The sequence below is a fragment of the Rhodamnia argentea genome, chromosome 8 (genome assembly GCF_020921035.1).
Source record: "Rhodamnia argentea isolate NSW1041297 chromosome 8, ASM2092103v1, whole genome shotgun sequence".
NCBI lineage: Eukaryota > Viridiplantae > Streptophyta > Magnoliopsida > Myrtales > Myrtaceae > Rhodamnia > Rhodamnia argentea.
The window spans coordinates 20,100,953-20,115,452 of NC_063157.1; the positions used below are offsets into that span (position 1 = coordinate 20,100,953).

General features: G+C 39.9%; 1 protein-coding gene and 1 long non-coding RNA gene across 2 annotated transcripts; one reads left to right on the forward strand and one right to left on the reverse strand.

Annotated features, from left to right (window-relative positions):
* The first annotated feature begins 2,914 nt into the window (after positions 1-2,914).
* Positions 2,915-11,642, forward strand: LOC115726547 (protein MAEA homolog). The gene is given in 10 exon segments (XM_048284596.1): positions 2,915-3,349; positions 4,108-4,302; positions 4,370-4,492; positions 9,233-9,418; positions 10,069-10,203; positions 11,051-11,107; positions 11,109-11,147; positions 11,150-11,239; positions 11,326-11,383; positions 11,386-11,642. Coding segments are annotated over 10 exon segments (1,236 nt in total). The 5' UTR covers positions 2,915-3,037; the 3' UTR covers positions 11,427-11,642.
* Positions 6,274-13,673, reverse strand: LOC125316384. The gene is made up of 3 exons (XR_007199609.1): positions 13,660-13,673; positions 11,173-11,179; positions 6,274-6,666 (listed from the first exon to the last, which is right to left on the reverse strand). It is a non-coding gene; the product is annotated as an uncharacterized LOC125316384 (long non-coding RNA).
* Between the last annotated feature and the right edge of the window lie 827 nt (positions 13,674-14,500).

The following is a 14,500-nucleotide window of genomic DNA, read 5'->3' on the forward strand; positions in this document are numbered from 1 at the left end:
GTATCTACATAAAGCATAGAGAAATGATTTTGCTTTTAACCCTTCTCCTCTTTCTTCTTCGATTCTTAGTGAAGCTCGTGTCTTCCCCTGTAAATTAACGCTTCTACCTTGTAGGTGTCTTTTTGTAGTCACGATTGTGATAGGGAAACACCAACCCCTCCCCCTCGGGCTTACATTAATGGGAAAATTCGAGTGACCTCTAATGTGCAATTGAGTTATTAGTAACCATGGGGGTTTTCCTAATGAGCTTTTCGAACAAGTTGTCTTCATATTTTATTGTGTAAAGATGCTTAGCTTATATAAGTCATATCTTTGGTTTGATTGGCACTTAATCTTCTATCACTCTTGGATAAAGATGTAGTGCTTTTCAAACATTGTTTCTAACGCTCTCAATTATGTGCTGGCGGTGCGGTGGGCGCATCCTTTTAAGGCCAAGATCTCTTATCATTAGTTATATTTGAATGTGATGGGTCCACTCCCACGCGATAGTGTAGCAATCATAAGAGATTAGTTAAGTTTTCGAAGTTGCAGTGGCAGTGGCCTAGTGGTTACACATTTCGGCTATGATACTTCAATTCTATACAAATAATAGGAAAATAGGGGCTGATTGATCTAGAACCGAGGTTGAATAGTGGTGATCCCGGCTGGGCACGATGAGGCGCAAGGTTGCTGGGCGGACAGTGGTTGATCAGGGACGAGCGGTGGCTGAGCTGGGATGTCGAGGACACTAAGGCCGAGCTAAGGACTATAGATGGCTCAACCGAGAAGAGGAAGCCGCTCAATGAGGGGTTGAGCAAGGTAGGTTGTCTTGGACCAGGGAGGATTGTCTCGAAATCAAGGAAGACAATCAAACTCCTTAAGACTCCTTGAGTGTGCTTTGAATTTTCAGCCTGTCATGGTGCCGAAAATTCCATGAGAGTTGAATGAGAACGCGCGTCCCTTAACCCTAAAGTAATGGTTGTTAATATAGAGCGTAGACTTATAATCCTAATAGGAGTAGGATATCTTAACCATAAGATTAGTAATCCTAGTTAGGGTAGGATTAATTTTGAGCCATTAAATATTAGGTGTCCAAATCCATTAAAACTCTACCTAAGGTAGGACTCTCAATTTAAATAAATTCTGAATTAATTTGAATTTGGAAGAGTTCTATCCCCCTAAAACTCTATTATTTCAGGCCAAGTGAGGGTGCATATGATGGTGGCCGACTTTCCTTTAATTAATTAAATGGGTAATTAATTAAAGGAGCCACATATTTAAAAGAGCTAAAATGAGTTGAATTGTATCTGAAAATAGGTCTATATCACTCATAAAATTCGGTACACCCCTTGACAAGCCTTGGCCAAATTTTAGAAATAAATCATGGGCTTACCACACATTTTTGGGCTCAAATTAAGGACTTTTTTCTGAATAATGGACATTTAATTAAAAGCATTTTATATTTAAAATAAATTTTGAATGGGCTAATTTGAGCTTAAAATAGGCCCTAATGGACTTAAGAAATTCGGCACATGTTCATTCCCCATTATCGAAAATTTGAGATGGTCCTAGTCCAGTTGCTTGTCAAATTAAGCTCAATTCCTTCTCTATCAGCCTGAATGCAAGGCAAATGCATGATTAATAGAAAATAAATATTCTATGCATGAAAAATTAATTTTTGGTGAGAACTAAGATTAATTCTCATTTTTATGCAAAACAAATGATTTAAGGAAAATCAAATTTTAGGTGTCAACAATGATCTCTTGGCGGAACTTGGAGATAGCGACAAAGCCTTCGTGGATCATTGGGGACTATATCTAACAGCCATTTGTGGCCATTTTCTCCCTCGAGCATGAATTTGACGATTGTTCATGTCTTTAGTAGGTAACCACAATCATGTTTAGCCGTTCGCTCGTGATCTCCATCACTCTCTCTCATGGTTGATTGTTGGTCCGAATCACCTTCTTAAAGTTCCTCATCTTTTGTTCTCATAGATGAGAGCTTGTTGTTATTCCAATGGAATGGGACTCAAGAAGCATAGAGAAAGTTGAACGACATTGACGCCACACTAGATTTGGAGATCGTTTGCCTGTCTTTCTTAGAGGACACGGTGATCGTTTACGATTTGAAGTAGGGGTCTCTCTATGGTTTGAAATTGGAACAAAGAGGACAAGGTCAGAGGGAGACTGGAGTGTTGGTTGTTCAAGCCCCAACATTAGCCGAGGGTCATGGAGGACGGTGATGAGAAGTGGGGATTCCTTAGGAGGAGGCCGTTGCATACCCAAGTGTTCCAAGCGATGGCCAAGGAGCTACAGCGGTAGTTCAAGGTGGTGCCAAGAATCGGTAGTGAGAAATGGGATTTGTTGGGAGGATACCTTTACATACACGGTGTTCCATGCAGTAGTCGAGGAGCCGTGGCGGTGGTTTAGGGTGGTCTAGCATGGAGGGAGGGGGGAGTTGCGATGGAAATTTATTGAGACGTGTTTTCTTTATTTTTAATATATATTAAATCGATTATGCAATAGAAAGAAAAAAAATTCATAAAAAAGGAAAAGGAAAAATAAAAAATTATGAAAATTGTCCACTAAATCCATTTTGCATAGAAGTGTTTTAGCAATATAAAATAATAAGAAATACGCTTTCTTCAATTGGAAGAAATAAGAAAGTGTATTAATAATATGAGTCGAGTTGGATATGGGTCGGGTCGGGTGTGAGTCGAGAACTTTACATTAAGAATAAATAGATCATAAACGGGTTAATGAGTCAATTTGGATCGGACCATTTATGACTCGATCCAAACCTAACTTAACTCACCCATTTAACAGACTTACTTATAACGGTTTTTTTTTTAAAGGTAATTTTGCTATAAAATTAGGGTTTGTCTTGGTCACAAGAAAGAAAATGCTTTGATATACTGAACGGCGTCGTTCCCTCCAATTGGTGCTGCGCTGGTCGCTGACAAGAAGCACAGAATCATCTTCCCCAACACCTGAGCAATTCCCCAAAACAATCGACAACCGACTTCATCTTCCAAATCCAAATCCGTGATTCATCCAGAATGGATATCGATCCTCTCCCCAATGGCACGCCGGCCGCCGCAGTGGCGGCGGCGGCGGCTGCTACCAACGCTCCGTCGTCGAAGCTGTCACAGCTGACGGAGTCGCTGAAGCTGGAGCACCAGTTCATGCGGGTCCCCTTCGAGCACTACAAGAAGTCGATCCGCGCCAACCACCGCGTCGTCGAGAAGGAGGTCTCCGCTGTCGTCTCCGCCATCTCCGATACTGCCGACACCACCGACGTGTCCGGCGAGGACGACGCCGTGGATCGGCTCAACTCGCTTGTTTCCAGGTTGCAAGGGCTTAAGAGGAAGGTGCTGTGATTTTCTTGATGCATCGGTGAATAGTAATTTATCGAGGTTGAATTGTTTCTAGTTGTTTCTTGTGGCTTAGGTTGGTGAAGGGTTGGTTTGTTGGCTGGCTAATTGAAGCCTTTGACGTGGTAGTGAATATCGCATCCTGCGGACTTGCGGGAAATTAGGTGAAAATTTAAAAGGACCTTCAAGTGAGGTTTGGGCTGTTTACCTGATGAGAATTGTCGTCATAACTATGGGGGAATTTGATAGTTTTCTTCTTAGTATTTTTTAATTTTTTGAAAGAGTGTATAGTTGATCAGCATTTCTCTCTTTTTCTTCTTTGTGATGGAGTGAAGAAAGAAAAAATTTACTTAATTCACTGTTTGAGGAAGTTAAGTGTTTGAGAGGGATGCTTAAACAACCTGGTTGTATTCAAGGAGTTGAATCATGTTATATCTCAACTATGTTCTGTAATTAATTGACTGAGAGTGCTCATATGTCCAATCAAGCTGCTTATTTTAGCCGAAAACAAACTAAAGATTTCTGTGCAGCCAATGACCAAAAAATGCATAATATGATATATGGACTGTGATTACCATACCGTTGGCTGAGGTGTTATTTGAACTACTTGCTTGGTGATGAGGAACTTCTCTTGGTCAAGATTGCACACAATGCGTATATTCTCCCTTACCTGTATGTCTGCTCAGTTAGTCTTAACTTTGTATGCTTATGTAGCTGTGATGATATGCGACTTTGTACTTTTTGACCTTGAGTAGTTGGAAGAGGGAAGTCGGACAGAGCACTTGCAAGCTCAGAGAAGCCGAGCTCGATTAGACCACTTAGAATCAGCTGATCCGGAGAATTTATCCGAGTGGAGCAACACCCGATTAAAGCGAATTCTTGTAGATTACATGTTGCGGATGTCTTACTATGATACTGCTGCTAAGCTTGCAGAGAGTACTAATATACAGGTACTTGGCTTTATTCTCTCCTGTATAATCTCGAAAAATGATTATGATCTGTGTGATCTTGGGCTAGGATCTTGTTGATATTGACGTATTCCTAGAAGCCAAAAAAGTTATTGATGCTCTCCAAAATAAGGAGGTGGGTCCTGCCCTCGCTTGGTGCACTGAAAACAAGTCAAGATTAAAGAAATCCAAGGTATGTATTCTCCACTTGATGGGCCCTTTCTAAATATATAGTTAGAACTCTTTTGCTGTACTTTTTCTCTTAATGTACTTTCTCTCTTGTGATGACTATTTGATTTGAAGCCAACTAAATAGGAATTATCATTATGTAGAATGACAGCTTGACACAGTTCATCTGTCTTTTTATCTATGTAAATTTGACAAATTATAGTTTAACCCGCTTTGGACATTGGATTGCACTGACTTAGTAATTCGAGGTGATGAGCACTAGTATCTTCTGCTGCTTCGATATTGACTGAAGAATGTTGTACATAGTGAAATGTCTCGACTGGTTATATGAATTAGACTAGGTAATAGATGGCTTTCCCAACTTTTTAGCCCGCTTTAGGTTTATAGATCATGAGGCTCTTATTCTACATTTAAGATATTGAAGATGATTTGAAACCGGGGTTTTTTTCTCCAGTACAACTGTAGATCTAATCTGTTGCCTGATCACAATGTCCATTCAGCGGTTTCGTATTTGTTTCATCGAGATATCCATTGCTTGAGGTGGATTTTGTCATCATATTTGTGATAGTATGAGTTATAGTGAGGCTGCGTTTATTAAGAAGCCACTGTGGAGATCCGTTGATCCACAATCAACATCAACATCATCTTTATCCCAAACTAGTTGGGGTCGGTGGTCGATGAACTCAAAATAAATAAAATAAAAGCAAGACCGATTGAGAGAAAAAAAATAATTATATAAAAATTAAAATATATAAATATATGTAGGGAAAAAGGATTAAAAAGGACAAGCCTGGAACATAGGAATTTCGCTCTCCGTAATACTAATCGCTTTCCTCCACTCTGGTTCTAAGACAAACCGTACGCCAATCTATTTCCCACTTCATTAAATCTTGTTTTATTACTTTTCTCCAGGTAAGTTTCAGCCGACCTCTTCCTTTCTTCATGTCATGCTCTCGGTAACAAACTTCGTTCTCACCTGAAGCATCTAGGGATTTTTGAAGAATATGCCCAAACCATCTTAATCTATGTTTTCTCATCCTTTCGCCACCGATACTATTCCAACTTTTCATCGAATATCTTCATTTCTTATCTTATCCATCCTTGTATGACCACACATCTACCTTAACATCTTCATTTTCGCTATTCCCATTTTATGCTCATGTTGTCCTTGTGCTAGCCAACATTCACTCTGTATAGCATTGCTGTGCCTTACTTCGTTGTTCTATAAAATTTTCCTTTTTAGCTTAAGAGGGATTTTGCGATCACACAAAACCCCGATGCCATTGTGCCATTTTATCCAACCTACTCGATTATATAATTTACATCCTCATCAATTTTCCCTCCTTTTTGCAATATTGATCCCGGATATCTAAAAGCATCTTTCTTGGGCACCTCCGTCCGAGTATATTCATGGATTCTTGATCTCCTCTCACCGTGTCAAACTCACACTTCATGTATTCGGTCTTACTTTGACTTAACGTAAATTCTTTAGACTCAAGTGTGCTTCTCCATCATTTTAATTTAGCACCAATCCCATCTTGGTTTCATCAATAAGCACAATATCATCTACAAATAGCATAAACCATAAAGCACCTCATCTTGGATATCTTTTGTTGGCTCATCCATAACTAGGGCAAAAAGATAAGGACTCAAAGCGTAACCCTTGTGTATGCCTACCGTGATTGGAAAATAATTTGATGTGCCATTACAAGCCTTCACACATGTAGTAACACCATCAAACATATCCTTAATTGCCTCTACATAGTTTGAAGGTGCTTTTTTCTTCTCAAGAACCCACCACATAACCTTTCTTGGAACCCTATCATATGCCTTCTCGAGATCAATAAACACCATATGTAGGTCCTTCTTCTTTTCTCGATATCTCTCCATCAATTGTCGTATCAAGAAGATAGCCTCCATGGTAGATCTTCTTGGCATAAATCCAAATTGATTTACAGTAGACTTTGGTTCCTATTCTTGAACGATGCTAAAAAACTCTCTTCCACAACTTCATTGTATGACTCATAAGCTTAATGTCTCTATAGTTGGAACAATTTTGGATATCCCCCTTGTTCTTGTAGATAGGCACAAGCATACTCTTCCTCCATTCATCGACATCTTATTAGTTTGGAGAATCTTGTTAAAAAGGTTAGTCAACCAACTTATTGCCACATCCCCCTAAGCATCTCCACACTTCAATAAGGACACCATCGGGTTCCAAGGCTTTACTAGTCTTCATCTTCTTTAATGCCTCCCTTAATTTCATGCGCTCTAATTCTACGCACAACCTTCGTTTAAATCATCGAAGCGTCCCGCAAATCCACCTCACTTCTATCGCTCTCTCCATTAAAAAGCTTGTTAAAATAGCTCATCCACCTTTCCTTAATTTCTGCATCTCTTACTAGGAGTTTTTAATTTTCATCCTTGATGCATCTAACATGTGTGAAGTCTTTACTTTTTCTATCCCTTATCTTTGCAAAAAGAGAAAAAAAATATATATATATATATATATTTTTTTTTTTCTCTCTTTGCTCCAAGTTTTTTGTACATATTGAATATAACCTTGCCTCTAGCCTCTCGCACAACTTTCTTGGCATTTTTTCTCGCCAATCTAAACTTTTGCAAATTCTCTTCATTAGGACATTTATGCAAACATTTGAAACACTCCTTGTGTTTAATTGCCTCCCGCACCTCTTCATTCTACCACCAAGTTTCCTTTGTTTGATGTCCGTTCCCTCTACTTTCCCCTAACACCCCCTCTTGCCACTCTGGATGCGATTAGGACATCTTGTTCCACACCATATTTACTTCGCTCTCTAGTTGCCACGAGTCCTTTCGAAGCATTCTTTCCTTGAAATCTATTTGTTTTTCCTCTTTTAACTTCCACCATCTTTTTCGGGGTTAAGAGCACTTCTTTGCATTTTCTGTACTTTGTTATACCGAACCTCTAAGACTACCAACTTATGTTGCGTAGCTACACATTCTCCGAGGGGTAGACTTTGCAATCTACATACGAGGTTCTATCCTCTCTTCTAGCAAGAAAGAAATCAATCTGGCTATAATTTTAACCGTTGCAAAAAGTGATTAGATGTGACTCTTTTCTTAAAGAAGGTATTTGCCAACATCAAATCATAAGCTAATACCACACTCAAGATGTCTTCACCAACCTCATTTCTAGTCTCATAGCCAAATCCTCCATGAACTCGTCAAAACCTCCATTACTTTGACCAACATGTCGATTTAGATATCCTCCTATGAATACTTTCCCCTCGCATGGTATCCCCCTTAAAATCTCCTCCAGATCTTTCCAAAATCTGTTCTTATCGGATACTTGTAGTCTAACTTGGGGGGACATACACACTAAGGATATTCAAAATCAAGTCTCCCACTACTAGCTTAACCAAAATAATCGTATCTCCTATTCTCTTAGCATCAACAATTCTATCTTTGAAACTTTTAACGATCAAAATCCCAATTCCATTTATACTCTTTTGTGTGCCCGTGTACCACAAAGGCTTGAATCCGTGCCTTCCACTTCCTTAGCCTTTTCTCCTACCCATTTAGTCTCTTGCAGGCAAGCAATATTCACTCTCTTAGCAAAAGTATCTCGCTTAACTCCCTCAACTTACCCGTTAAGGTTCCTATGTTCTAACTCTCCAATCGAATCCTTACCCTATGGGCATCTCTTGCCCCCACACTCGCCCATAAAAGTGTGAGGGCCCTAACTCACTTACCACCACATCCGGCACCGATGTGGCGCATCACTCTAGGAATGATGGTCCAAGGCTAGCTTCCTTACCCCTCGCACTCACCTATCTTGGTGCAACGACCCTTGCCCATTTTTTGCTACACCCGGGTGCCGATGCAACACGTTGCTAAGAAGGTTACACTCCAACAAAAAATCAAAAGGGTTCATCTCATAAAAATAGCTCTTTTTTCAACCGGCTCGCTACACTTGACGCAACCCTCCTCCTTTACCGACTTGGGACAGGCTATGTAAACATACATAGGCGGAGTTCAGTGATCCACAATATAAAAGAAAATGGTGCTTTGGCATTAGTGTCAAAAGGAAGGAGAATGATTTGCAGTCAATGAGCATGCATTCCAGGCATCTTTTAATGAGATGTCTTTGATGAACATTACCTTAGGGCGACTTTCATACTTTACCACCATACTTTGATTTGCCTCATATTACTCTTTTTGGTATTTTCTCGGTGTTTTGACTCTGTAAATTTGCACTAATACCACAAACAGAAATCTGACGTGTAAATTCACATAAAAAAAAGATACATGTGGGCATCTACATGGACATTCATGGAAAGAAAATATAGAAGAATTGCTCATACAATGTTTGGTTTGTATTTTCATCTGTGATTTTGATGTCTGGTCAAGAGAGTGGTGACCTTCAAATGATGTCAAAGTTGAGGGGGTTACTATACCATTGATAGCGATAAAATGAAATTCATCCCATCGTCTCACACAAAAGAAGAGATTTTAGCTCTGTTCAACTGATCACCTTTATTCAAATGATCGTCTTTTCATCCCTGACAAAGTTTATGTACTGTTCTCTTAGTGAAGAAATGATATCTGCATCTTAGATAGAATAATTTAATTACACTCTTTATGTATTTTCTAGTAATCAGTCCGATCTGAACAGTGTTTGGAATCATGTTGCAGTATTGCTTGAATTTTGTTGTGGAATTTTAAGACATGCAATTAGTCTAAATAATGTTCCTTGTGACAGAGCATTTTGGAGTTCCAATTAAGACTTCAAGAGTTTGTTGAATTGGTGAGAGCTGACAACAGCATGCGAGCTATTGCCTATGCCAGAAAGTATCTTGCACCATGGGGATCTACGCATATGAAAGAGCTGCAGCATGTCATGGCCACGTTAGCATTCAGGAGCACCACTGAATGTGCAACCTACAAGGTGACCCGCATTTCTCTTGCTCTGTTATGATGGATCATATGCATTAGAATGAAGGTCGTTCATTAGTGCATGCTCAAGCTAGGCTTCTACCATGAAGCAACGAGCTTAACTTCATGATGGCTGTCTGTAATAGTTGAAAACAATTGCTTACAATCTCTTTATTCTATTGTCATGTGAGAGGAAAATAAATTTACTGACTGTTTTATGTGGATCATTGATTTTTATGTTGCATTTGAAGTTTTGTTGGGACTGCTACTGAGAATTGAATTCGTTCCATTAAGCCAGATTTAAAGTGCTTGTCTATTTGGTGTCACACAATTAACTGAGGTGGGTGAGGTGCTCATTTAAAATTTTCTGTTAAATACTTTTACGTTTAATCTGATGACTTTGTAGCTCTTTTGGGTGAAATTTGTTCATTGGAAGTTATTTAGTTCTGGTCGTACCTTGGCTACTATTTTAGCAGGTACTTATCATCCATAGATCTAGTTAGGACCTTTTGAGATTCTCACTGAACTTTGACCAAACCTAAAAGGTTTTCACCAACAATGTGTTATTGCCAATAAGTTATGTACTTTTGATGTCTTAACATCTGTCTGCGCATTTTCATGTAATTTTTTGACTTGAAGTATGCAAATATTTTCTTTTTACAGGTTTTTTTGAACCCGAAGCAATGGGATTTCCTTGTGGATCAATTTAGACAGGAATTCTGCAGATTATATGGAATGACTTTTGAGCCTTTGCTAAACATATATTTACAGGCTGGATTGTCTGCTTTGAAAACTCCAGTATCCCTTTTGTTTTTTATTGTTTGGTGTGATTATGTCTCTGCATTCATTTCAGTTCATTCTTGTTTCTGCCACTTTGTGCATGTACTATTTCGATTTGTAATTTACCTATGAGATTTTCCAACTATTGTCATCAACCTATAAGGTGAATAGTGATTTAAGTCAATTTTACTGGGGGGATTGTGAAGATTTGCATGCTAGTCCACATTCTTAAACCTGCATGTTAGGCAATGAATTATTTGTGTATTTGTTTTCCCCATCTACTTCACAAATTCTATTAGGTTAAAGCAGTTGTGAAACCAAAGAGTACCATGAGTAGGCATAATAGTACTTATATACTGGGAAAATATAGTGTGGATAGTGTGGGTAGATTTGACTCTTTTTCGCACTAGAGTTGCAAATCTGTAATTATGGAGTGGGTACGAATTTGAGATGTAATACTCAGAGACCCACCCAAACTTAAGGCCCAGATTTGGGTCCACGTTGATTCAGACTTGGCCTGTTACATATGAGATCCATGGAACCTCGTAGTACACAGGCCACACAATTTGTTCATCTCTGGTGCAACCATGTTCATTGAGGCCTTGGTTTGCAATGAGTGGTGGAAGATAAGTATCCTGGGGCCACGGCATTTGAACCGACATTGCCCTTAAGCATGCAGAGGACCCCAATAACAGTATCTGGAATGGAATATTGTTTCAGAAGTGATACCTTGAGCACTGAGTTAATCCTAAAAGTCAACTATTTGTTGTGAGGATTACCCATGTTGATTGAGTCTGGATTGTTACCTAAATTAGCTTTTTGTTCCTTTTTGCTTTCATATGTTTTATGCCTTGACCTAATTTAGATTCTGCACGAAGATGGTTGCACAAAGGAAGACCCATTATCCCAGGAAAGTTTCCGAAAAACTTGCAATGCCATTACCTTTCTCCAAGCAGCATCACTTTCGAAGCTTGTTTGTTATATAACTAAAGAACTTATGGACACAGAGAACCCACCTCTAGTCCTACCAAATGGCTATGTCTATAGCACCAAGGTGTGTGTCAATGTGCGAATTATTTACTACTAATGGTCTTGAGTTTTTGTTTAACTGATCCTACATTATCTTTTTTCCTGAGACAGGCTCTTGAAGAAATGGCGAAGAAGAACAATGGTAAAATCACCTGCCCTAGGACAAACTACGGCTGGATTATTCTGAACTGGTAAAGGCATACATATCCTAATGTACATTTGCAACGGAGCTTACGAATCCATTGAAATAACTTTACTGAAGGACCGGACTCTGAAGCTCTGTAATTTGCTCTTCCTTGGAGGAACTCCTGCAAAGTCGCACCGATATTTCTGGGAGATCTAGTGTACATAACGCAGAAAGCACCCTTATCAGTATCAACAGATCTATTGATTCATTGGTACAATGACCAGAGTTGTTCGTTCTCTTTTGTCATTCAATGTTCAATTGATAACAAATGCTATTGCATACATTCACATGCTCACATCAGACTAGTAACAAAGTAACTACGCTGCGCAGTTCAATCTTAATATTTTCTTATTTACTTCTCATTTAACTTCTTTGCTTTGCAAATGCGGAGAATTTGGAAGTGGGACAAGTTCTTGGAAAGCTTCATGTAGTGGTGACCGAAAGGTGCGCAAATCAGGGTTTAGGCATGTATACAATAGTACAACTCCGACGGACCAAATATCCAATGTGTGGTACTATTAAACGAGGTTTGGAGGAGAGGAAATCAGGATTGAGGTAAACTTGTATTTGGCTTGTGATCGTATTTTGGAAAATCAGGTGAAATCAGAGACTTCTGTGGCTGGCAAGTAACGTTGTTACCAGTTTGTGTGCCTTTGTTGACGGCGTCATTTTCATTTAGATATTGTTGCTAGATTGTTCGTGTACTTGATAGTAGAAACCGACAAATTTGAATTGCCTTTGTTTGAGGTTCATTGCTATGTATTAACATCAGAAGTGCCGATCTTTCAGTAATTGAGCGTCTCAATTTGTGAACGAATCGTGCAGAATATGCATAGTGTTCAAGGTGATCGTAATATTTTGATGTTGCGATCCCATACACGTTCTGACGGTAAAGGAGAAAACTCCCGAAGTGTCGCCAAAAACTGAAATAAGTGCGCACAGAACTCAGGACTGGGAATCACTTTCTTAACCTTAGTTTGTTTTACGAAAAATATTTTCTTGTAAAACATTTTCCCAATTTCTGGTGTTTGGGTACAGAAAATATGCAGTCAAAGAAAATGTATTCAGTCAATGAAAAAAAGGGAAAACGATTTTTTTAAAAGAAAAGGAAATTATTTTTCAATCTTTCTTGTTAGGGCTCTCTTTGACCCTCTTGGCCTCATTGCATTCACAAGTCTGTCTCTGCCTGCAAATCTGCCCTCGACAAGCTCAAGACCATCCCTTCCGCCGTTGGACCCACCCCCACCTCAACCAATCCTTCCTCTCCCTGCTCGGTGCCTCCTTCTCCGACGTCGACTTCAATCCTCTACCCCCTGATCCTCGCCCTCGAATTCACCTACAACAAGATCGTCGAGCCTAGTCCCAAATGTGTCTTCTAGCTCTTCTCGCTCAACCTCATCCATGAAGACCAGTCATGGAGAGCACTGGTGGACGTTTGGGCTTGATTTTGAGGCTGTTACAAGGCCTTTCAGGCGGGATTCGAGAGGAGGCCATCGAGCTTGGCATGCTTAGGGTTGCCATGTTTGGTGAAGTCGGTGAGGCGAGGTCGACCTCACCCGACTCTATGGCGAGTCCCGAGCTTCGCTGGCCAAGGGTAGGCTCGCTTCTTGCCTATGGCCGGCTGCTGGCCATTACCGTGGCTTGCGATTGGACCCGAAAGAAGGAAAAGAAACAAAAAAAGGAAGAAGAAATAAAAAAAAAAAAAAAAAGAAGAGAAGAGAAAAAAAAAAGAAATTAAATTAAATTAAAATTACAATTAAAAAATTAATTTTTGAGTAATTTTTCTTTTGATTTTCCAGACCAAACGTCGGAAAATACTTTCCAACTGATTTTTAGATTTGAATCAAATACGAAAATATAGTCATTTTTCTAAAAACGCCATAATTTTCACGAAATAAACGGAGTCTTAAAGTCTCTTGGGAAAAATTTGTGGAGAGCTTTGGGGAGATACAATTGCATTTTCAAAGACGTATAAAGGCCTTTAACCCAAGGCAACTCGTAGTCTTGAGTTTCGTTGGTTGCTTGACTTCCGCTAGCAAAGGGTTGAAACTTGTAAAAAAAATAGCAAGAGTCCTTTTTTTTTTTTTTTTTTTGTCAAAAGCCAATGTCCTTTACAAAGTGTAGTTTTTTCCAAATATTATTTAAGTCAAAGTTGCTTCCCGATATGTTTTTAAATTACTTATCCATTTGCATTTTCCAAAAGCTTTTCTCAAAACGTTATTTAGGGAAGACACAGAGGGAGCGCATGGTATGGTAACAACTTGAAAGTGAATTCTGCTCTCGAAAGTGCTTCTAGAGCAGAAATCTATTTGATTATGTAACTTTTAAAGCAGAAATCTATTTAATTATGCAACATTATAGTTTTTACTCAAGCAAATTTCTACTTTTAAAGTTATTTTTGAGTCAATTCCGGAGTTAAAAAAAGTTACTTCTCTTTCGAAGTAGAAATCTCTCAACATCAATATGTCTCTCACTTTGGCCTTTTTTCATTTTCGCCGCCTCTCTCCCAATCATGCCTCGCTATCGCCACCGACAGTCGCCCCACCGCTGTCCTTTGCCATCGCACTCATCAACCACCACCGCCTCCTCCCCCTGTCGCCAACCACCGCCGCCTCGCCGTCTCCGGCCACCGGAGTACAAAATAATTAATTATTTTTAAAAAGATAAAATATTAAAATTAGCTAAAATATTTTTAAAAATTAAAAAATTTGTTAAAAGAACGAGGGCTTCAAGCCCTCACCACTGCCATCCCCCACCATCGCCAGCAATGGCTAGTGAGGGTGGGTGATGCTCGGGAGGGGGGGTTGCTGAGTGGCCGCGACCCCTGCCCTGCAAGCGAGGCCTTGCCATGGTCGGTTAAGCCTTGCCATCGCGGATCTTGGTGAGTCCGACCTCGGCCAACAATGGCCAAGCCTTGCCGACCCCTAGCGAGGGCGAGGTCGGCCTCATCCAGCCATGGCGAGGCCCCGCCATCCCTTGTGCAACCTCGCCTCGAGGCCGGCAAGGGTCGCGGCCTCTGCGACCCCCGCCCGGTCATCCCCCATCCTCGCCGGTCATTACGCGGTAGGTGGGCAGGCGGCTAAGGCTTAAGTTTTCCTT